The sequence below is a fragment of the Pinus tabuliformis genome, chromosome 7 (assembly GCF_031772625.1).
Source record: "Pinus tabuliformis cultivar Carrire ecotype Pingquan chromosome 7, CPIR1, whole genome shotgun sequence".
Lineage (NCBI taxonomy): Eukaryota > Viridiplantae > Streptophyta > Pinopsida > Pinales > Pinaceae > Pinus > Pinus tabuliformis.
In genome coordinates, this window is record NC_142293.1 from 1,624,400,327 (window position 1) to 1,624,424,398 (window position 24,072).

Sequence of the window (24,072 nt, forward strand, 5' to 3'; positions counted from 1 at the left end):
ATACTAGGATCCCATATGAACCACTGTGCTACGCCATGCCTCTATGCTAACCAAACATGAAAAGATCCCCCAATACTTGTATCCCAAGCCCATCTTTGACTCAACCTGCTATCAATAGATCCTCCTAGGTCCCAATGACACCATGGCCAATCATCACCCATGCCACATGGCTCTGACTGTGCTCTGTCTCTTGCCATAGATGCTACTTCACCAGTAGAATACCAACTCATCGCTTCTCTCTAATCCAGCCCTTGGCATAGACCAAGGTCAACCCCAATACGCTGATGTTGTGATGGAATGCTGATGGATGGCCAACCTATATCCTATTGCTAATTGGAGCATGTAGTATCCCTTATCTCTAAGGGCCCCTGTTGTACTCTGCTCCTAACTAAGAATGATACTCCATTAGTAGGGTACCAACTCATGATCTCTCACCAATCAGTCCCGTGGGAGGGATCAGATGCATAGGCACCTGTGTATGTGATAAGTCCCATATGCTGCACTATGACCAACTCACGCAACTTTGTTTGGTCAATCAACAATATCCATCGAGAAAACCTTGCCTCTTTCCCTATAATGGGTACAAGTGGCGAAACTATGCTACATGCCCTGTCTATGTACTCTTGGAGAGGGTTGCTCCCCGAAAGTAGTACAATTCTGCTAGTTGCCTGTGCATCTATCTGCACATCATCATTGGGTAGGCCCAAAGGTGGATGTACCACCATCTCCGAAATATCCTTCATCTGACCGGAAACTCCATGCTCCTCTAATCTGCTAACCTATTGCAAAATTATCATGTCAGGCTCCAACACCTCTTGACGACAAGTGTTTGCAAACACTACCACCCTGCTGGTTGTCTGTACATTTATCTGCTCCTCGCCAAAGGTTGGTCCAAAGTGTTAGACTCTGTCTTGTATGTCAGTGTGAGATTGATTCTTCTTCAAAACCCTGTTTTGAAGAAGAAATCATTAAATGTGTTTTTTTAGAATATGTATCAAATTCTCCAGCTCTTCAAATGGCAGCAGTTTCATCAGCTCCTATCTCTGCATTCAAACGAAACAAAAAGTTGGCATTTACATAAAGGGCTTACAGATGCATGACAGTGGCATGTATACATGTGGGTACTTAAAACTGTGGGCACAAGGAAAGATTTACATGAACCAACCACAAGCATGCTACGCAGCTTGCACTTGCAGGCAATACTTCTGGCAGAAATTGAAGTTGAACTTTGAAGTGATTGCAGAGTATGAAATGGGTGTATGGGTAAGAATTGGAATAGAACTAGAATTGTGCAGCACACCTGTGTAATTATTAGGAGATTGAGGGCATGATTAGAGGCAGAACTACAGAAGGAGCTTTGTGGCCATGTCCAGCATGCATATCACTTATGTGAGGATGCTCTGCAATTCAGCAATTTGCATAGTTTTGCGCTTCATAATTGAGACGGAAGACTGGTGGTTAGAGTCACACAATCTTCAAGGATTATCACACATGTCACATAGCTGATCGAAAGGAAACGCGGTGGTCAAATGAAGAAACGCAGATTCAATTTTCTCTATATGCTAACTTTCTTCAAGGGATGGGTAAATTTTATATCACCAACATCAGAGGAGTTCCACAATGAATAGCATCAACATCAAGGTAGCCAAGGGAACCCCCTTTTGATGATGATAATATTATATAGAACTTTTTGGAGTGATACAAGGGAAGGTACATTGCCAGATTGAATGCCTTGACGGGTAAAATGAAGATAAATTAGAGGATGTCTTCCCTTGTGCGTGCTGAATCTTCCTCTAGAGTATGGAATACATATGTGAAAAGTGATGTGTCTTTGCCCACAGGAATGCTCATATTGGCCCCTTTCTTCCAGGACTGTCAAAGAGATGAAAACCAGGGAATACTGTAATGGCTCTGCTTTGAATCATGATCATAGATACCACCAAAAGAAAGAGATAAAAGATGCCCAATTGTCTAAACAGGATGAAAGTACCTCTTCAATCCTAGGTAGCTTGGGAAAGGGTCTTAGAAATGTCGACCTGATAGATGAAAGGCTGGCCAAAGTAGATGACAATTCAGTTGTTTATGATGTCAGGATCCGGCATGAAATGCAAGAATTTAAGTGTAGTGCTCAAAATGTTATTGCCTCTAGGTTGCCAATGCAGAATTCATGGGCATTAAACGATTCTGTCCAACATGCACTTCTTTCTGAACCAAGTGAAAGAGATTCTATAACCTTTGATTCATTGAAGGTGGTTAGTGAATATTTGAGGCTTTCAGTCCAGCAGAGAAGATTGGTCAGAAAAGCAATTTCACGTCAAGTTATTCAATATGATAATTGGAGGAAGGCCCTGGAAGTGTTAGTAAGACAACTTGATACAGATCTGAAAGCAATTGATAAACCATCAGAAGCGTTGCAAGTTGGAAAGGAGGCAACTGCAAGATGCACCCAGTTGTTCAGCAAAAGTTTGCATCTATCCGAAACTCCTTCCTGGGTAAAATTGATTTCTGACAAGAAAGTTCATGTTCCAACTGCAAAATGGGGTGATATTTTAGAATTGTTTGAGGTAATCTCAGATGCATTGAGAGGTGTTGAGACTCTTAAATTCTACATTATAAAAATTAATGGCATGAAGGAGGGTCTCTGTCATATTAAAGACGTCCAGCTTGACAATAACTTTAGTCTTCAAACAGATGCATGATCGACAATCCTTTGTAAAGCATAAACTCTCTCAAAACTTGGGATATACATCCAATTGTCTGTTCACTCTTCTCATTTTTTACTTATTTCAGAGTATTGGGACTATCAAAGTGGATATTTCTGGGGGACTATATGGTGGAAGAGATGACAATCTTTACATATGCATGGGTGAGATAATAACATCAGCTGATAAAAAAATGCTGTGGAGAGCTATCAAGCACTTGGACAAGGCTTTAAGCCTGGTAAAATTTATATACGAAACAGCAGATATGAGAAAATCTTTGAAATTAGAGGGACACGTTTGGACCGTTGGCACCCAAGAAAACATGCTTGAGTATAGAGGAAATTCCTTTTTCATACATGGGATTGAGAATCCAAATAAATCTCTGTATTAAGCAGCACGTTGTCTCTCCCCATATTGATTCCATTATTTTTGTCCACACTACTAAATAGATTTAAGCAAATTATAGGTATGTTAGCATGCTCTCTACTAATTATTCTTGCAGAAGCCATCTTCCAGAGTGATATGCGATGTGAAGACCGCGTGTAACATCATCACTGCCAGCTCTAATGCATGTATTCAAAACAGGCAGTGTACGTTGTCATGGAGTAAAGTAGAAATGGACACCAGCCATAGTTGAGTTGCGAAAGGGATAAAAGTGGCTGGCCAGTTGTCAACATGGGAGGATTGTGTCATCAATGGGAGCCTACGTAACAGAGAAATAAGATTCGATCTTCTATTAATAGCTTCAGTTAAATCTCCAAGTGGATCTACGCCCCAGTTGATATCTTTAAGTGGCCATCAGAGGAATTCAAGGGAAACGATGCTCTGTTTTAGGAAAAAATGAATGATTCTTTTTATTCTGGCAATTATAGTTGAACAGCTCATTATTTTTTATCGACCTGTAGGGAAAAGTTTTTGGAGAAGATATTACGCTATTTTTGTTTTAGTTCTCATTCAAATGCAAAGTAAAGTCAAAAGCCAAATTTAAATACAGATAACTATCCCAGCACAGAAACCGAATTGGTTGGTCTATTTTGGGTCTTCAGTTGCAGTTCAGAAAATTCAGCTACAGGTTCTGCCAATTCATTTGTTATCAACGAACAAATTGTAACGCTGTTCCTTTAGAGCGGACTTTTTCCTATTTTTAAGATTTTAAGTGAAACTGCCCCCTATCTTTCATCGATTTGTTTTCCACATCTCTGAGTTATATTTAATATATTGTAAATCGAGAGAGATGAGGAGAATTTTTTGAGCGCTGGTGGAGGAAAACCGAGTGTCATTGTACAGTTTTTTGACAGAGATTTTAATTAAAAAATGCAGCTCTGACCCCTGAGATTCCTGTGGTATGAAATTTAACATTTGTGTCCTCTTTTGTTTCATATGTAGCCTGTTATGTTTTCATGTCATTTCATGATCGTTTCCATTTGAACAAATGAAGTGTTAAGGTAGAATTCATAATTTATATGCTCTGCCTTTAAGTTTGTTCATATTTAATTTTTTCTTCTGTTTGACAAGGATTCATCCTCTATGCCCTTGTCATCTCCTCAGCAGTCTTTCCATTCCATTTAATCTCAATTTGATGTTAAACTTTCTTGCCTACCTTGCCTCAGGAGATAATCTGTGTTGTTGATTATATTTCTCTGTTCAAGCTGTTTCTTTGCCCCATGCAGCCCAGAAAAACCCCATCATTTATTAAAAACCCCTTTTTATCAATTTACTAGCCTAAAATCAGTTTCTTTTAAAGTCATCTCAGCCCCTTTTAGAAAACTTTTTGCTGAGATAGACTGGAGAGAGCCCTCTCCTGTCCTCGTAGGGCTAGCTACGAGGCTAAATGGTTTGATGTTGCCTTGGATTTTGCCTTCTTCAGCCTGAGGCCAAATTCGAGCGCTAACACAAAGGACTATTGCTCATCCTCCCCCATCATGGGCTCATCGTGGACCACAAGGTGACTCTCTAAAGATGGCTCGTCACACACACTGTGCTCCCCTATGTGTTGTTGACGCTGAATGGGAGCAATCTCCTACTCATCAATCTCCTTTGCCAAACATCGCTGCATCTCTGAGCTGTTATCGACAACTCCCCATGACTGCTCACGCCCCTCAGAGGTATCCTCGTAAGGTCTCGTGGACTCAACTATAAAAGAAGAATCCTCATGCTAAATGTTGATTTTGGGTAGCATCGGATGTGCTCTAGCCATGAAAATTGGTGGAGAGGCTAAAGCACATGAGATCTCCAAGACCCAGAAATGGTTTGGGCAGATTCTAACCGATTTGGGAGATATTAAAATAATTAATATTTTTAATAGAGTTCCTAAGTCTAAACTTAGGAAAAATAAAATATTAATGGGTATTAATATAAAACTAGGTTAAAAGGTTCCAAAAGTCATGGATCAAGCCAAACCTAATCTTAGCCATTGATTAGAGATTTAATCTCGGCTGTTGATGGACCAACGAGAAAAGTATAAGAGGAGGCTTAAGGGTCAGTTAGAGAACACACCAGAGTGATCAATCATTCATTTTGCTAGAGCGGGGTTGCTAAGCAAAAGTGAATCAGTGATCAGCAGCGAGGGGCAGTGAATACATTGCAGAGAGGCAGAGTTAGTACCAGAGAGACAACACAGAGCCTAGAGAGGTTGACGCAGAGGTAGCTGGGTGCTACGCAGAGGCAGCTGGGAGCTGCGCAAAGCCAGAAGATGCCAGTGTGGGAGACGCAGAGGGTCTAAGGGCTGACGCAAAAGCTTCAGTATCTGCAAAGAGGCTAGCATAGCTGATGCAGGGCCAAGAGGCAACGCTAGGAGGATTTTTGTGGGGCAGACTCAGTGCTGGTGAGCCGGATAAGGTGACGCAATCCCTATCAGAGTGACACAGAGTAGTGGAAGCTGCAATTGTTGTTTTGGGATTGTTGATCTGGTGATTATTCAGTCGAAATATCTGTCTTCGAGGAGAGGTACTATTGCCGAAGGCATTCTCTGTTGGGTGAGCCATTTCTGGCACCCTAGTTGTATTCTTAAAACTGCATAATAATAAAACCCTCTGAATAGTTGCACCGGTTTTCTTGCATTGGGTTTTTTTAGGGACATTGGTCCAAAAATAACGGTGTCACTTGTGTGCTTGTTTTCTTTCAGTTGATGATCTGTAGATGTTGATACTGTACTTGTGCTTATTTTCAGTATTTACATGGTAAATAACTTGTTAAGCTCTGAAACCAAAATTCGTTCTTTTTTGGCCACATGCCTGAATCATGCGAATCAAATTCGATTCGCCCTAAATCGTGTCCAAATTTGAAGAATGTCCCCATTGGAGATGCCCCTCCTCCCCCAATATGATCAGAGTCTGCTGCAAGTAATGTTGAGGGAAGACTTCCTCCTAAAGGTAAAATTGAGAAATATCCATTGTGGAAATATGTCACAAGAGAGGATGGGCCAAGCAGCAAGGTGAAGGGTGGAGGCAATGTGAATTGAAGATGCAACTTTGCCACAATACTTTCACAAGCACATATTTTCGTGTGAAAGACCATTTGTTGGCTTTACCAGGTTGTGGAGTTGGAGCTTGTACACAAGTTTCTTTACAAAATAGGAAAGAAATGGAAAAAGAGTTCATTGTTGGTATGGCAATTGTGGCTGCAAAATAAAAAAAAAACCAAGAATGATGACCCCCTTCAATTTTTGAGGAAAGGCACCACCAAATTTCAATTTGAGAGTTCTATTGGGGGACAAGCAGCAAAAAGAAAGGCAATTTCACTTGGTCCAAAGGACAAGATTTTTCAAAAAGAGAAACGAGAAGAGCTTGATCTCACCATTGCCTTTTTTTTCTATCAAAACTTCATATCCTTTAATGTTGCACGCTCACTTCTATTTATTGAGATGTTCCGAGCTCTAACTCACGGGTCTCCATCATGGTATGTGCCTCCTGGTTTAGAGAAGCTTAGAACCACATTGTTGACGAAAGCAAAAAAAGAGGTGCAAAAAAATGCATGAGCCTATTAAAGCATCATGGCCAACATCTACGGTTAGCATTGTTTCTGATGGATGGACAAATCCAACACGACACTCACTCATCAACTTCATCGTGTCTTCCTTGAATGATCTAGTTTTCTTGAAAGCAGTGGATGCACTTGGAAAATACAAGGATGCACAATATATGGGTGAGCTGTTTATTAAAGTTATTGAAGATGTAGGTGTTGATTCTTGTGTGAAAATCATTACAGATAATGCCCTTGTTTGCAAGGCTGCTGGCATGATTGTGGAAGCTAAATATTGGCAAGTGTTTTGGACACCTTGCATTGTCCATTCATTGAACTTAGCACTGAAATCTATTGCTTATGATGTGCTTTGGATTGGTAACATTATTGAGGATGCACGCAGCACAACATATCCATAACTTTGTACAAAGCCATACAAATGCCCTCACTATCTACAAGGAGTACAACAATCTATCATTGTTGAAGATTGCAGATACACGGTTTGCCTCTTCATTCATCATGTTGAAGAGGTTGAGGGAGGTCAAGTTTGCTCTTGGGGCCATGGTTTTTTTCAGAGTTTTGGTCTTTTTGGAGAAAGACAAATCAGGAGCCTCTAAAAGAGTGAAGGACATAGTGTTAGATGATGCTTGGTGGGAGAGGGTAGATCTAGTTATTTAGATCATGGACCCTATCATTTCCTTGCTTCGATTTGCAGATACAGACCAACCCATCCTAAGTGAGGTTTATGAGGGATGATATTATGATTGAGTCTGTGAAGAGCATTATTTTACAGAGTGAGTGCCCCGAGTATAAGACATCATCAGGGGTCTTCTTTACCACTTTACAGGATATTCTTGTCATGAGATGGGACAAGAATTGCATACCTTTACATTATTTGGCTCACTCGTTGAACCCAAAATACTACAGCCATGAGTGGTTGAATGGTGGACCTTCCCGCAGATTCCCTCCTCACATGGATGGTGAAATTTCACAGGGGAGGAAAGATGCATTCAGGCGGGTTTTTCAGGATCGAGCATTCTTTGATGAGGTGGAGGATGCCTTTGCAGAGTTTTCCATTGGCACTGGTCAATTTGTAGGATATGATTTGATTAGAGACAAGGGGGACTAAGAAACCCTATTCTTGGTGGGCAAATCATGGGGCAACAAGCCCTCCTCTACAACAATTAGCCATGAGGCTCCTCTCTCAGGTGACTTCATCCTCTTGTTGCGAGAGGAATTGGAGCACATATGGGAATTTGTATAGTGTCAAGAAGAGCAGGCTTGAGAAATCCAGGGCAGAGACAATGGTGTATGTGCACACCAACCTTCGTTTTATTTACAGGCAAAGGGATGAGTGGTTGAATGGAAAGACAAATATGTGGGATGTCTTTCCTGATGATATGGGTCTGGACAACAGTGTTGAGTTGGCATTGGCCAACTTGGATCTCAATGATCCAATGCTAGAGCCTGTCAGATTTGATGATGGTGATACTGTAGAGGGGTCATCCTCCACACCAGCAGATGCAGAGATGACTTTGGATACAGAGGAGGAGGATGCAACAGAGGAGAGCAGTGGTACTGGTGACCATGATGATCAGGACAGTGATGTTGATTTTGATGATGACTATGTGGATTGATGACTCATGAGTCATGAGCTACCCATTGCCTTGAGGCTTGTATACTTGTAGTTGTTTTGTATTTGCTATTTGATATTTCTATTTGCCATTGGCATTGCCCTACCTATTTAACACATTTTGATTATGATGACTTAATGAGAAAACTAGAGTTGTCAATGTCTTTATCTTACTATCTTGTCTTTCTCCTATTGGATCATTGATGAATTGAATATGTATTATGAATCATGATTTATCATTTGTGTGATAATTGTATTTGTATGTACTATGTACTATGCATAATGTTACTTTGTAAACAATAAAACTTACATGTAGATGAAGATCTATGTTTGAAATCAATGAATTTGTATCATGAATGAGAATTTGTGTAAGAAATATATATTTTTTAATATATATATATAATAAAATAATATATACCGAATTCGAACGTGTCCTGTTCTAAGGAGTTAACATGTTTGTATTCAACCCTCAAATCCCCGTATCCATCGAATGTCGAATCCATGTGTTAGGTGACTTAGTCTGCAAGTGTCGACTCATACACACTCGATGATCAATTAAGATCAGCTTAGTGAGTATGCACAACAACAGTTGTACACAAAGCCATAATGTGCATATCTACAGGAAATAACTAGACCATGCAATCAAATTCAACATTTCTTTCATATGGACTCGATCCCTGGTCCACGAAACTGTGCTTCCGACGACAGGCTCAACAATCAATTGCAATATATCAAACCACAATTTTATCTTGATTCCTTTAGCGGCCATGATCTCAGACTTAGAACACATTTTTGACTTCAAGTCACACTGTTTGTGACAATTATGGATCACGTGCAATCAAATGTCGATCACTATAGCAACCTCTTTTTTGTGACTCACTTCCTGCCAGACGTTGCCAAATTTTTTTGACCATGAGAGCGATGGCCCATGTAGTTAGTTTATTGGCCATGACCCCACATGTACAATAATACAACTTCGTTGCCTCAGGTGCTACACACTGATGCAACACGTTTGGTCTAGGGATTCGACTGTTGGGGTAAGCCCTACTGAAGAATGAAACTAGTGTCGGTCTTCATAATTGTATTTGTTAAAAGAAAAAATTATTGTAAAAGAAAAATATTTTGAAGCATGGGTTTCATGCTCTTTCATTTATTTTCTAGGCCATAGCTTCCATTGAAGGATTCAAGGTTTTGTCAAGAGTCAAGAGAGTCATTGTCATATTTATTAGACCCTTCTTGGGATTTTGTATCTTGTAAATATATTTATTTTTGAGTCAAATTAGTCATTTTGTCCCTCCTCACCAAGTCAGCCCTGTCCTAGAGAAGTCAGCCCTATTGGAGGCAATTCGACCCTGTGGAAGCAATATAAATAGAGGCAGCTCGACTCATTTGGAAACACACTCACACAAGTTTGATCTACAAGAAAAAGAGGACGAAAAAGAGAGCGAAGTGTAGGAGGAGAAGACCTAATCCAAGGAAGAAGGAAAATCGAAGTTTCTGGGCATCTCTCTCACACGTACGAATATTTAGGGTTTCTGGATGAGTAGCTACGGGCCGAAATTTCTGAAGTAGTTGCAAGTCTGAAATTCTATAGCTGGGGGGATGAAATTCTAGATTGAAGCTGCAACTAGGGAGATGACACTTGGAGACTTGGGTATAATACATCTACTTGAAGGAAGGGTTGACTTGGTGATTGGAGGAGGTCTTTGTCTAGGTCAAAAGGGTCTTGGATTGTCTCATTTTGATTTGAATCTACTAGTGGAAGAGTTGGACTGGGTTTTCCCCTAAAGGGTTTTGCCCTGGCTGAGTGTCTACATCTTGTGTTCATTGTTTTCGTGATCTTCATACATTTTATTTTGGTAATTGCTTGATGAAAGATAACATAATAAAGAAGTAAAAGAAGCCAACATAATTCACAAGTAATTATCAAGAAAAGAGGAATCAAACCCTAATTCCTACATGCATTGATTTCTCAACAAGCTCGATTACAGGAAATGTAAGGAATTCGTACTCTTGTAACCAACAATCTCGACCTTTTCAAATTAAAGAATCTGAGTCTTGGAGAAACCTTACTTCAGAGATTTTCCTTGGAATAAAAGGACTCCATATTTTTGCTCCTCACATGCAATAAAATATGATCTAGTAATTTTTGGCAAGCGAACCCTTAGGCTGCCAAGAAAACCAACTCTGATACCACTGTAATATCCCAAATTGGAAAATTCAGCAAATTCTTGGAATTTAACTGGACAAATGCTTCAAATAAAATTTCCATTCATTTAACAAAACATTGCCATGTAAACTTGAAACAAATATAATAATAATAATAATACGAGGAACATAAATATTCTCAGTGTTTATTATAATAAACGGAGGTTACATGATGATACAACTAAAATAGCTGAGATGAAAAAGTTGGCCTCAAGAATTTGTTCCATTGCTGCACTGGCCCTCCAAAACTGAACTGAACTGCAACTGCTATCCTCTCCTTTGAATTTTGGATGAATTCACTAAGGGGAGAAATGGGTACTCACCCATTCTAAGTGAATCACCTGAGGGTTTCTATCTTGGGGCTACTACTGAAGCTGGGAACTCCCAGTTCTCCAAACCTCTCCACAAGAAAAATACTCAATTCAATGATGTCCCAAATGATCTCCCTCTCCTCTTTTTAAAGACTCCATAGATAGATCTCCAACCCTCTAGAAGCATCTTATTTTATTATTATTCTAGAAGCTCTTTATCTTAAGTGAATCTTTAATTTTATTTTATTTCACTTAAGTCAATTTTGGCCAATGGTAAATCGCCCACCAAACTCTCTCGGCCATTGGAAATCACTTTTCAGCATCCCATCCTATAGGTCTTCTCATTCCGGTTTCAATGAGCTATTACACTGAGACATTCCGTCAAATGATCCTCCTAGAATGCCACCTCAAGCGAAATTATTTAAGTCAGGTGAAGCAACAAAATTATAGGCTTGTTGGCTTTAAGTAAAAATACACAAAAGGTATATATATATATATATAAGTGATGTTGAATGTTACAATGAGGACCCGCTTATATACTAGGCAGGTGTCCTTTCATGATTGGGCATGTCTTCTAGACATGCCTTTTCACTTAACTAAGGACTACTTAAATAATCATTATTTTGATTATTCATTATTTATATTTATTTATGTTTATTTTATTTTATACATTTTTTTGTTCGTAACATTGCCCTTTCCTTCAAAAGCTTTTTCCTCAAAAACTTATTGCTTGCTGCTTCCTTCACCCTAATCCAGAAGAACTTTCTTCACTTTGTGTTTTGTCATCTCGACATATGTAACTCGACGTCACTGGTAGCTCAGCTTGTATAACTCGCTGGTAACCTGTTTTGAACCCAATTTTTTTTTTAATAATAATAATATTTTTTTAAATACATATATATGTGTGTGTGTGTGTGTTATTAATATACAACTATATTAAAATTATATAATATAGTTTTTAACAAACTATATTAATAATATAGTTTTTAATATATATATATATATATATATATATATATATATTTTTAACGACTTGATTTTGTTTTTAAGAAAACGTGGTTGAATGGGTTACCGGTTTCGTGTTGTTTACAACGTATGACCATGGTCAATGGACGCATTGGGTGGTCACGTTATTTGACCAAACGACGATTAAACATGGAGGGTGGCCAGCGGACGTGAGCGGATGTTTCACGGGAATAGTGGATACGTGGGTGTTTCACGGGAACTGTCCGGAGAGCAGGTGTCACAGCGACGTGGGTAGTAAATAGGGTGCCGGTGGAGATAACAAATATTAAAACAGCGGAACAGTGGATGCAATCGAGAGGATTTAAAGCAATATCATGCAAAGTTCGTGCCTCGTCCTCGCCAATTTTTAGACTCTTAACAATGGAGCCGATTGGTAGAGGAGAATCCCCCGCACCCACCAGTCCACTGCAATTTCATGCCCTGTCCCATTCACCATCTCCGGAGATACATATTCCTCCGTGCTAGCAAATGAATTCAGCCTCCAAGGGGTGGTGGCACTCGAATTTATGGTAGGAGACACACTGGCAACCTTTTGACTTGTGACACCTAAGCTGAACCAAACTTCGACTTCTTGATGTAAGACACCAAGGAGTTCATATGACCGAGGCCGATGCGCCTAGACTACACAGATGATCTTTCTTGTGGGTCGATGAACTGTTTACAAGGGAATGATGGTTGAGCAGGCATTTTTTTTATTTCCTACTCCAGTAACTGGTTCTGAAGAGCCATCTAGTGTTGTACCACTTGGCCTCTCTACAAATCGGAGTTCCATACCAAAACCTCGAGACTGCTGCAGCGTTTGTGCAAATACTTGATATTTTCGGATATCAGCATCGCTGACACTCCTTCCAGCTTCAAGATTTTCTTTTCTCTTCCTTTCACGTTCAATATCCTTCTCGATGTTTTCTCGAATGGCATATTTGCAAGCCCGCTGACAAATTTATGTAATATCAGCTCCACTAAATCCTTGGGTATATCGGGCTAAAGCAGTGAGATCAAAATCCTTGCTCTTGTCGAACAATAATTTCTTGGCTAATTTCTTGTTGCAAAATTCTGTAAATAAATCTTTATCACTGACGTAATGAACAAGTTCTCCGATTTTTTGGAAAATGCTCTCAATATGATCCAATGTGGAAAAAGTCAGGAAAAATCGGGATTAAATCCCCAAAATGCGATATTTTGGCTGGCCGATTTTTCCCAGTTGAAAAAGTCGGGATTAAATTGGGACTTTTTCCAAAAATCGTGAATGAGGTAGTTTCTTTAATGATTTTTTAAGTTTTTGTTTTTTTGTTTGTTTTTTTTTTTTTTCTCTTAAATCGGGATTTTTTTGAAAAAGTTGGGATTAAAAAAAAATGAGTACTTTTGTATTTTTTTAATTTTGTCGACTTTTTGCTGACTTTTTCAAAAAACTCCCGACTTTAATGACTTTTTCAATTTCTGGACCCTTGCCGATTTAATCCTGACTTCGACTTTTTCCACATTGATATGATCATCCATCGATTTAGCTCTCCTGAGTACAATATCACAAAATTCTGCCAACACCTCTGCACTTGTGCTTCCTCCCACTCTTTTATTGCATATTACTGAAAATGCTTCCCTGAAAGCCATAAGAATACCCTGATGATTTTGAAATTCATGCTTTACATAACCCATATACTTGTCATGGATTTCAATAAGTTTGGGCACAAATTCATGCTTATCATTCTCAGAATCCTCTGCCCATTTAATCAATGCTATTGCTTCGGTAGTTACATGTTCTTTTAAAATACTTGCCACTGGTTCCAAACCCTGGGGTATCTTACCAAACAACCTATACATCCTGGAAAGGTCGTCTTTCTTGTCATCCCTAAGCAACACACGGCAACCCGAATCCTGTTTTTCCAAAAGTTGAGTTTCATAGCGGGAGAGGAGTTCATATTCTACTATCTCCATTAAGTTGTGCTCGCTGCTGGAGTGCAAATAAGGGGCAACTTTGTGCTTCTCATTTTTAAGACGCGTGACACATCGTACAAGTTCACTCTACTGAACCAGTCTATAATCAGGTCATCATGGGAGCTTGGGCATAACTCTTTCTTGAAGAATCCAATCTTGATCCGACCTGTGGGGTTGGAAAGAGGACTCAGAGGGCTACCATAGGACGAAATTTTAGACCCTGGAGATCAGAAATTACATAGATACAACATATTCAATATCGAACTCCTAGAAGGCAAGAAAAAACATGCATTCAAGGATCACTGTAGAAAGGACCACACATCAACAGTCAAGGGTCAGTGTTGGATATAGTCTTGCATAGATTCTAGGCCTATATCAAGAGTGGGAGCCTTTGTCTACTGCTGCAACAAGTCAACAACAAAAGTGACAAGCACACTTCGGGTACGCATTGTAATTTTAATTTGTATTTATTCGATTACTATGCACTTACATGTGTTTTGCAGGTAGAGGTAAGTTGAAGGGTATTTTGTTTTGTTTTAGGATTGGTTTCGCCGAGCAAATTTTGCATGCAGGTAGAAGAAAATTTAAGTACAACTTCAAGCAAGAATTCAAGAGTAGAAGTATCAAATCAAAGGAAGCATTGCAGTGAGACATCCTTTGAAAACATTACAACCATCCATATATTGTGAAGAAGTGTCAAGGCCAAGAATCATCATTGTAAAGTTGTAAAAGAGTCATTTGTAAAAGTGTCATCATTGGAAGAGTCATTATTGTAAAAGAGTCAATCTGCCTAGAGTCGAAAAGGCATTATTGGGAGGTATATGAGTCTATGTTGGGATGATGTCATGGTTGGGTTGCAGGTCATAGTGTGATTGGGTGTTCGGTCAAAATCATTGTAAATCATATTGTATCGTGGATCGTTGTCCCTGGTACAGGAATCCACAATCTTTTCTAATTTTTGTCTTTATAGGGTGGTAGGGCGGTGCTAGGCAAGTGAATGAAGTCGCCTATAGGTTGGGGCCTCTAAACACTTCAGGTTGGTAGGGTGGTGCTAGGGCGAGTTGTGGCTCACTAGGGTGTTGGGGCATCCACTCAGTTGATTACTGAAGAAACCAAGGCGTCGGGGCATCCTTCCAGTGGGAGCTGGAGAAGAATGCTTTTCTAGAATTCTAGGAAGTTGTTGCTTTCTTCTTAGTTGGGGTTGAAGATTAAAGAATTTATTAGAAAAGCGTTCGGTGGTTTTTGACCCAGAGGAGGTTTTCCATCTGAAATTCTTGTGCCTACTGTGTTCTTTTATTTACTTATTACTGCATAAACATTAATAATAATTGAAGATTAACTGATGCTCTGAAAATATTTAAAAGTGTTAATTGCTAAGGAATACTAATTCACCTCCCCTCTCAGTGTTTCCAACAAATAACTGTAACAAGTCACAGTGGAAGAGTGAAGACATAATTCTGTGAAGGCCGAGGTATGTTGTAGAAGACCGAGGTGTGCTACTATGGAAGGTTAAGTCTCTTGTTGAGAACAATTGGAAGGTGAATCCTAAAGGGAGGGCTGACTTGGTTTCTTGTACCTAATCCTGGCCTTTGGTCATGGATATCTCACTTTGATCTGATTCTATAGGAAGAGGAGATTTTCCTGGGTTTTCCCCTGGCTTGGAGCCTATATCTTGTGTCTCTTGTTTCTGTGATCTTATTTTTTCATTTTTGGTAATTGCTTGATGAAATATAATAATAATAAGCCAACTGTGAATTCACAAGTATTTATCAAGTAAGAGAAATCCTCACTATTACCGCCCTATTGATTTCTCAACAATATATTGGGAAATCTTTAGTGAACTTATTAATAGAAAGGATTTCTCCATTAATAACCCTTACCCTTGTTTGTATAGGTTCCCAATAGTAGCATGGGATTGTTTCAGACTTAGCATAAGAAACCATAGCCCATGTGTCTATTTGGGCATAAAACTTATAGGCTTTGAATCCTTTGGGCCTGATTTATATGGGGATAATTAATCAATCCGTGATGCCTTTCATTTCTTGGTATAGGGAGTGTATTGAATCAGACTTTAGCTTGATTCATTGGGCTCCTCTTGAGATTCAACTTTATAATCTGTTTTGACAAGTGTTTGTGCCAATTCTTCATCTGATGACGCCCCTCCCTGTAACTACCAAATTTGCAATCTTTCTTTGTCTTTGATAAGCTCTTCTGCAAACTTTTGCAATGTAGATATTTTCTCTTTTATCTATTGTTATAGTTGTCTTATTTGGTGTTGTCTTTATTTCCTTTTGTTATTGTGTTGATTTGCTTGGTGTATATATATAGATTGAGAGAGAGAGAGAGAGAGCATCTTTCATCAGTTTTAGTCAAATATGAGACTTGATTATACCACAAGAAGGAAACCAAAACAAGTTGTGAGCTGACCTTAGATATTCCGGATTCTTTGAGGTCCGTTATGAGACCGTAGAACAAAATGCCAGTATGATCATAAATAGACAGCCACACAAGAACACAAGCATTTACCCTGGGAAAACTGACATGGGGAAAAACCCAGCAACCTTTTCCTTAGAGAAATTCTTCATTTCAACAAGAAACACACCTAGATCATTTAGTCAACCATATGGTCATACTGACCAACAAAGAGACTTGGTCAAACCTGGTTCAACTCCTTCCTAGTCAAGTCAACCATCTGCCCAAGAAACTCGGTCTGGTCTGCGTGCTAGGGCTGAATTTCGGCCTTGTTTTGCACCCAAAGTTTCAATCCTGCAACTCGTCCTTCTGCACCGAAAGTCTCGGTCCTGCAACTCATCCTTACTTACCAGAGATACGTCCTTCTTCTTCAACAGAAATTGTACCTCAGATAAACTTATTTTCAGCCTCAGATCCGTCTCCTTAGCCTCAGATTTGACTTTTTATTTAGCCTCAAAAGGTCTGAGTTTCTTGCTTGATGAGGAGGTCGAATGGCCCCAACTTGACTATGAGGAGGGCTAACTCAGCTTCTTTGAAGCTGAAAATTCAAATATAAAAAATTCAAATTCTCTTTTAAGGAACCGACATGAAGAACATGTCATCTATTTTCTCTTTTGACAAGGTCATGAAGAACATGCCTTATTTATAATTTCATATACATCAATAATTAAATATTAATTATGAAGACTGACCATAGCTACAAAAATTCAACAATTTGGATGTCAAAATGCGCTTATTTTAATATGCCTTCTGAACCTTTATTGATATCAACAAGTTGTCAGTTAATGTTATCATCCATTTTACCATTAATACTAGTCAAATAATGGCTTAAAATTTACCATTCCCATACGCTGAAATGTGAGTGACAATTGATACCATGCAGGTTCTTCTTGATCTTTTTCGAGATGATATGCGGCTATGGAAAGCTTACAGCAGTACTCTTCGGGTATGCTTGCTTGCTTTATGTTAACTCTCCCACTGTTGTTCTTTCCTGGTTTCATTCTAATATGTATATTTCTGATTTCAGTCTCAGCCAGATTTTAAGGAGTATAAGGATTTGCTAAAATCCTTGGAGGAACGGCTTTCCTCTGTGCCTAATGAGGTACAGGGATAAAAGGCTGCAGTCAGTGAACCTTAAATAGATATTTTCGAATCACCTGATTTTCATACCCATCTTTGTATCTAGCTCAAGTCTAAATTAGATAGCATTATCGATGTCTATTGCCAAATGCCTGCAAATGCAATTAAATGCTTTATCCTTCTTTTTATATTTGGGTGCTGGTTTTGTATAATAATGAGTTCATTCTTTGTACAGTTGCAAAAGGTGCATTACAAAATGAGGTTTTACTGAAAGTTCTCAATATCCGTTTGTCAGTTAGGGCATTTTAGCACTGCAACTGTTATAGTACCTATGATACTAGGTGATGAAAGATTGCCATTCTTTCTTAAACTTGCTGGCTAGTTGCCAATGAAAAGGCAGCACAAGCTGTCCATGCAATAGTCTGGAAAGTGAAGAGCCTTTTCCTGCAAAGGCATTGTTGGAGCTCATTCTTAGTGTGAGAATGAAAGAGAAAACTTCACTCGGCCAACTTGCAATAATTAAGAGTACTGAAACGCTAACAAACCGTAATTACTAACAGAAGCTATAAAGTAGGTAAAAGACAATTTTTGTTCTCAGATGAATAGGACTTGCGCCTTTTTCCCGGGACCTTGAGATTTCATATTTCCGCCTTTTCAGCATGCCAAATATTATCCCGTTGCTAAGTTTTTCAAACCACAGTAGCAAATTTCCAATAGGAATACGAATTCGAATACGCTGTGCGGAAAAAATATGTAACAAATAAAATTCCGGTACGGCTCTGATATGAAAGAATACAGCTCTAAGATATGTAAATACACATTTTTTCTCAAAATTTTATAAGAATTTCAACCTCAGAAACGTCCAAGAAATCATAAAAAATAATTCATTCCTTGAAATTTTGGCAGTTTGCCTTTATATTTATAGTTGCCTTTAGGATTTACGTACATCAAAAGCCCATGCAGCCAAATTTTGTTACTATGTGTCAAACCATTTAAAGATATTTCTGATTTCATCAACATTGAATGTAAACCATTAAGCATTCTGAGAGTAGAGAATACTTGGTATTTAGACAACAGTTGGCCTGGTTTAAATTATCCTAGACACGGTAAACTATTTACTTTATCCTTAATATCCGACTATTGCATAATGGGCTAGTCAGGTGCTTATACACTGGTCCCAGGAGGTTGCTGGCAGGTGATTGGGCGAGTTTTGATGTTTGGCGTTTAACACCTCATCTTATGGGAAATGGTCCACTTGCATATTTAATATGTGAGTCTGATGGAAATGATTCATGTGATTGCCCGTAACTTCTTAAGGTACATGCTTTATTTCCTTGTGCGAATACTCTGAAGATATCACCACTAACTAATATTTTGCACCTTGGGACATGTATATAACACATGAGGACATCCTAATCAAAGCATGAAGATTGGAATTTTGCATTTTATGGCATTTGCAAACCAGTACTCACCTATTGTATAGATTGTTTCCGTTTCTTAGATTTTGGTGATCAATGGGGATTTTATATTTTAGATTTTATGCACAACATTCATAATTTGTATCCGCAATGTAATCCAAATACAGAAACAGAATCTGGCAAATAACATAATGCGGATGTTACCATATATCCTCGGTAAAATGCGTGTCCAGAACTGAGGCTCTAATCAGAAGAACAAAACCCCATGAATCAAAATCTTGTGACCATATTCGAAGCACCAAGTAAAATATTTGATCGACTTACACAAAATGGTGATAATTTGTCATGGATACTTCGTGTATATCGTTTCCAAGGCCGCAACTTAAACGGCATTATTGATAAGAGTAGATTACAAATTTATGCATCTGATCTGTGAATTTTGTTCAGCATGATTCTTTCAATTAATGCTCTCAAGTTCTCAAAGGTATACGCTTTCTATCATATTTGTTTATTAAGATGATAGCCCAATTCAGAAAATTACCAGAATCAAACTATGCTCATAACATATATGTCAATTGTGGAGTTTTAAACAAGAAGTGCACGTCATGTATTTTCTTTATGAGAAGCAGCAAGGAAATAGATACAGGTCATGTATTTACGTTATAGAAAGGTATCAGGAACCTCTGAAGTTTTATTTATAATTTCGGTAATAACAATCTCAAAGTAAGATCTCACATTACAAAACTAACTATGCTAAATAGAAAATTTCATTTATTTTATTGTTATTTAATGGACTTTTCAAATTTAAATACTGACAAATAATAGGCAAAGTTAAGAACCCTACAAAAGTTACATTGTTCATTCTGTTTTGGCATTATGTTTTACAGGAGCCACATACCATGAATTGATGAATCCTCATTTTTACTTAATAAAACTTTTATAAATTTCATTAAGTTTTATACTATGAGAAAAGAGTTTTGGCTCAAGTTTGGTAGATTTTGTAAATTCCAATTAACCTTAAGAAAGGGACTTTATTTAAATTGAATGGTATGGAACATCTCAAACTAAATGAGGTTAATTAGAATTCATGCTAGCTAACAACTTCAAAAAAGTATAACAAGTAAATTCTGAACGGTATACTTGCTATTTGACAAAACCACAACCACAAAATATTGGATGCTATTTGACAACCTTAAAAAGTATTACAAATATGATTGGATTACGGGCCACAAGCTTTGCATGTTGTGTTGTTGTGACTACATGAATAACATGGTTAATTGGCTATCCTTGTAATAGAGAGAAATATGAGAAGATAATGCAATAAAATAGAAGTTTGTATACTTGAGTTCCTTGTAGAACTAATGACATGGTTGCCAAACAACTTACAATTTTGAATATTTTAAACTATGCGTATTTAAATATTTATTTAAATTTGTTTTTAATGGAACTTAATTAAATATTATCTCAGAGAAGCACCTTTTGTAGAGCCATTATCACTAGCAAAAGTAATTGGGGTTGCCTAAATTGTCTAATTACATACAAAGCAAAGTAAAAGTGAACTTTGAGAGGATTTGTTAATAGACAAAAGTGGCGTAAATAAGTTTCAAAGATGATGACAAGCTCTTTAACTACATTTCTAATTGTGCAGAAAGACAACCAAAAGACTACATTTAATTGTCAATTTGAAGTTCATATGGAACATGTGAACTATCGTGCACCTTCTATATTAACTACATTTAATTGTCAATTTCAAGTTAATATGGAACATGTGAACTATCGTGCACCATCTATATTAGCACAATTTGAAGTTGTAGTGATTGAAATGAGTGTCACCGGACAAGATATTGTGATGCTTTCACAAGTCACCGGAAGAAATATATTTGCAACCCAATCCACACTTGCGAAAATGTAAGGAGCACACTTGCGGGAAAGTAAATTTCACAATTGCAAGAAAATAAATCACATGCATTTAAAGTGACATATTGCTGTTGTTAAGATGATCTTGATTGTTGTAACAAAAATGTAGTTGAACGTGCAATATGATGCAATAACTCACAAACTATCAATCCACACTTGTGCATAAAGAAGTAAAGATATAAATCAAATGTTGTAAACATAACTCGATGCAAGACAGAGTAATTTTAATTTTGGAAAAGAAAGAGTATTATGGTGTCAGCGTGGAGTTGCAGTGATGATTGTTGTGTAATTTTGTTACTGTAGTATAAGTTATTAGAGTTGTAGTTACATAATTCAACAATATAACTTTCAAACTTGCAACAATATGAAATGTTGAGTTACAACAAAGAAAATGCTAGACTTCAACGAAATACTAATTAAAGGAATTGTTCGAAAAATAAATAAATAAATATATATATATATATATATATATATATATATATATATATATATATATATATATAATAACTACATTATATGTTGGAAATACTAAGAGGGTGGTGAATTCATATTTCTCTTCAATTAGTTAATTTTTAATCTTCAGAGCATTAAATTCACATTAGCATTAGTTCAAACTAAATCAACATCACATTACATGAACAGTAAACAACAACATTTAGCAATGCATGACATCAAAACAGTACACCAAAGATTTTTAGGGGGAAACTCTTTTAGGAGAAAAACTACAGAATGCTTCTTAATATTGGTATTCAAAAGATCACATTAAAGGGAAGTTTTAACTTCCAAATTTATCAATTCCAATTGAAAGGGTACTCTAACACCCTGTTTACTAGCTCCAACTAGAAGGACACTCCAACGTCCTAGTTTATAAGCTCCAACATAAAGGAAGCTCTAACTTCCTGATTTACCAGTGGAAATGATGTTGCAACACCCTGTAGAGGCTCTAACCTGCCCTAGCACCACCTTGCTCAACAAGCTACGACTTACCCTAAAGGCTCCAACCTTCAATTCATCACAGTGGACCATGTTTCACAATTTTTAGATTGGATGCACCTGTGCTCAATATCAATCATAAATATATCAAAGCAATTTGTTGACTTTATTTATCAACAATACTCGCACAAGGTCGTCAGCAACAACAACAACTTCCTCTGCTTCTGCCCAACAATTCATAACGAATGTGATCTTTGCAATACAATACTTCTCACATTGAAACCCTAACACTGATCAATGCTTCCAAACAATGTCGAAACTACAATACAAGGTCATCAATAACAATATCAACTTTTCATGCTTAAGGGATCAAACCCTAACTCGACAATATACTCTCTCTCTCCCAAACCCTAGCTCGACAATATACTCTCTCTCTCCAAAACCCTGCATAAATAACTCTGCCAAAAAACATGTCTCAAGATATATGTCTCTCAAAATAGCAACTTCATATGCCATTGACAAACCCTCAGCATCTAAATCCAAGCTCATAGATAATATACTCTCTTCTCAACGTATCCAACCAAACAATACATTTTTTTCCACTGTAAAACCTTAATAGTATCAACATATAAATGAAAGCCCTAACATTTGTTGCTTAGCAAACCTTAGCAACATGTCAAGCTCTCACTACAACCTGCCCATAAACCTTCAAAACATACAAAGATTCTGGTCATCAGAAGTATATCAAGAATGTTTTTCATGCCTTCAAAAGTGTTCACCTCTGAACCCTAATCACTGTATTTCTTCCAAATTGATTATGTCTCAAAAATGAGCCCAGAAGGCCCAAAAATCCACACAAAAAGCTAATATTAAGTTGGATGTTCTACAAAATGTCCTTAGGGTGTGCTCTATAGAATGGCAATTTTATGGAAGCCTTTCTACACAATGTACATCTTTGATTGCCTAACTGTTCAACAAATTGCAACTTGTGTCGGCAAAATATAAAAAATAAAAAAAATTAATCACATACTCGACACAGTTTGAACTCGAAACTTTAGCTACACAATGCACATTCGCTACCAACTCATTGCTTATAATGAGATTCACTCGAAATGGATATATTATGATCAATCTTGCTTCAAAGTAAAAGAGGTTGCATTAGAAAAATTTGGAGGTAAAAATTGGGTCTCAAAACAAAAATGTACAATCAAAATTAACCTTATAAGAACCAATAGGATTCAATATAATGATGTCAACCATGGGGGATGATTCACCATTTTTGAAAAAAAAAAAAAAAAAGAGGAAATTTTCAGCTTGTATTTTCAACTTATCTCTTTATGATTTTACTCAAATTTCGAGTGAGAGCACTTGCTAGGTGTAGAATTTAATTTTGTATCCAAGGAGTACACATGTTGCATACTTTTGATGGACTCTACTACACGAAAAATGTGAAATATATGAAAAACATTATTTCATTCACGTTTTTTTATGTGATTTCGTATTTTTCGTATAATAAGGTCTATCGAAAGCATGCAACATGGGTACTCCTTGAATGCAAAATTAAATTATGCATCTAATGAGTGCTCACTTGAAATTTGAGTAAAACCGTAAGGAGATAAGTTGAAAACATGAGTTGAATTTTTTTTTATTTTTTTTTCTCTTCGTTCCAAAACTTGATGAGATAATCTATTCTTATTTTATTATTTCTACTATTATTTTATAATATTCCTTAAAACACCCATTTTAAACTTAAAAATGTCCAAGTTTCAATTTCATTATCAGTCTACATGTGATACCTTTCTACATTATAGTCTTATACATCGAATAGTCGAATAGAGCTAATACGTTGAAAAGCTTTCGTGCCCAACTATGAATCAAACCCAACGTTTAGCTGATGTGGTTAATCATCAAGGAAAACATGTATTAGTTCCGCATGATACAACCACATTACTACCTACAAACCGAATTGAAATGTGAATATGCAAAAAGAGTGGAACCTGACCCTGTGGTAAGTCTACTTTGAAGCTACGCCTTGTGTCGATATTCAACGACCAACTAACTACAATGACCAACCACAAGTTTGCAATACTTGTGTCATACGGATCCAAACAATATTCACAATTGCGCATTAGCCAGAGTTCTCCACTATGTATGGCCAACCTTTGCCATATGTATCCAGTCGTCAACCTCCGTCACTAAACTTTGCTTCCGCCAATTAGAGCTTGGATTGTCGATAAAGTTTATCAATTCAATCTTCAGCCATTGACTACATCCATCGACATTTAAAACCAGGAACGAGATGTCGTAGAATCTTTATATACGAACCGAATACTAATGAAGTCAACGAACTGTAACAATGAATTTGTCTTCGAGATAAAACAACTCCTCAAGTTAGATGTATAACATGCTCAACCTCTATTATTTCTTTCAGATTCTCCACGATCAGAACCAACCATTACATCCATGACAAGAACTATCGC

The 24,072-nt window shown here is 37.5% G+C and overlaps 1 protein-coding gene and 1 pseudogene across 1 annotated transcript in view; both read left to right on the plus strand.

The window, feature by feature from the left end:
- The window catches only part of LOC149254455 (uncharacterized), a 352,448-nt gene extending 334,619 nt beyond the window's left edge, over positions 1-17,829 (plus strand). Inside the window, 2 exon segments of the mRNA XM_089460161.1 lie at positions 17,128-17,190; positions 17,272-17,829. Coding sequence (XP_089316287.1) covers positions 17,128-17,190; positions 17,272-17,358 — 150 coding nt within the window. The 3' untranslated portion in view covers positions 17,359-17,829.
- Positions 1,614-3,154, plus strand: LOC149254456 (uncharacterized; annotated as a pseudogene).
- Positions 17,830-24,072: the final 6,243 nt, after the last annotated feature.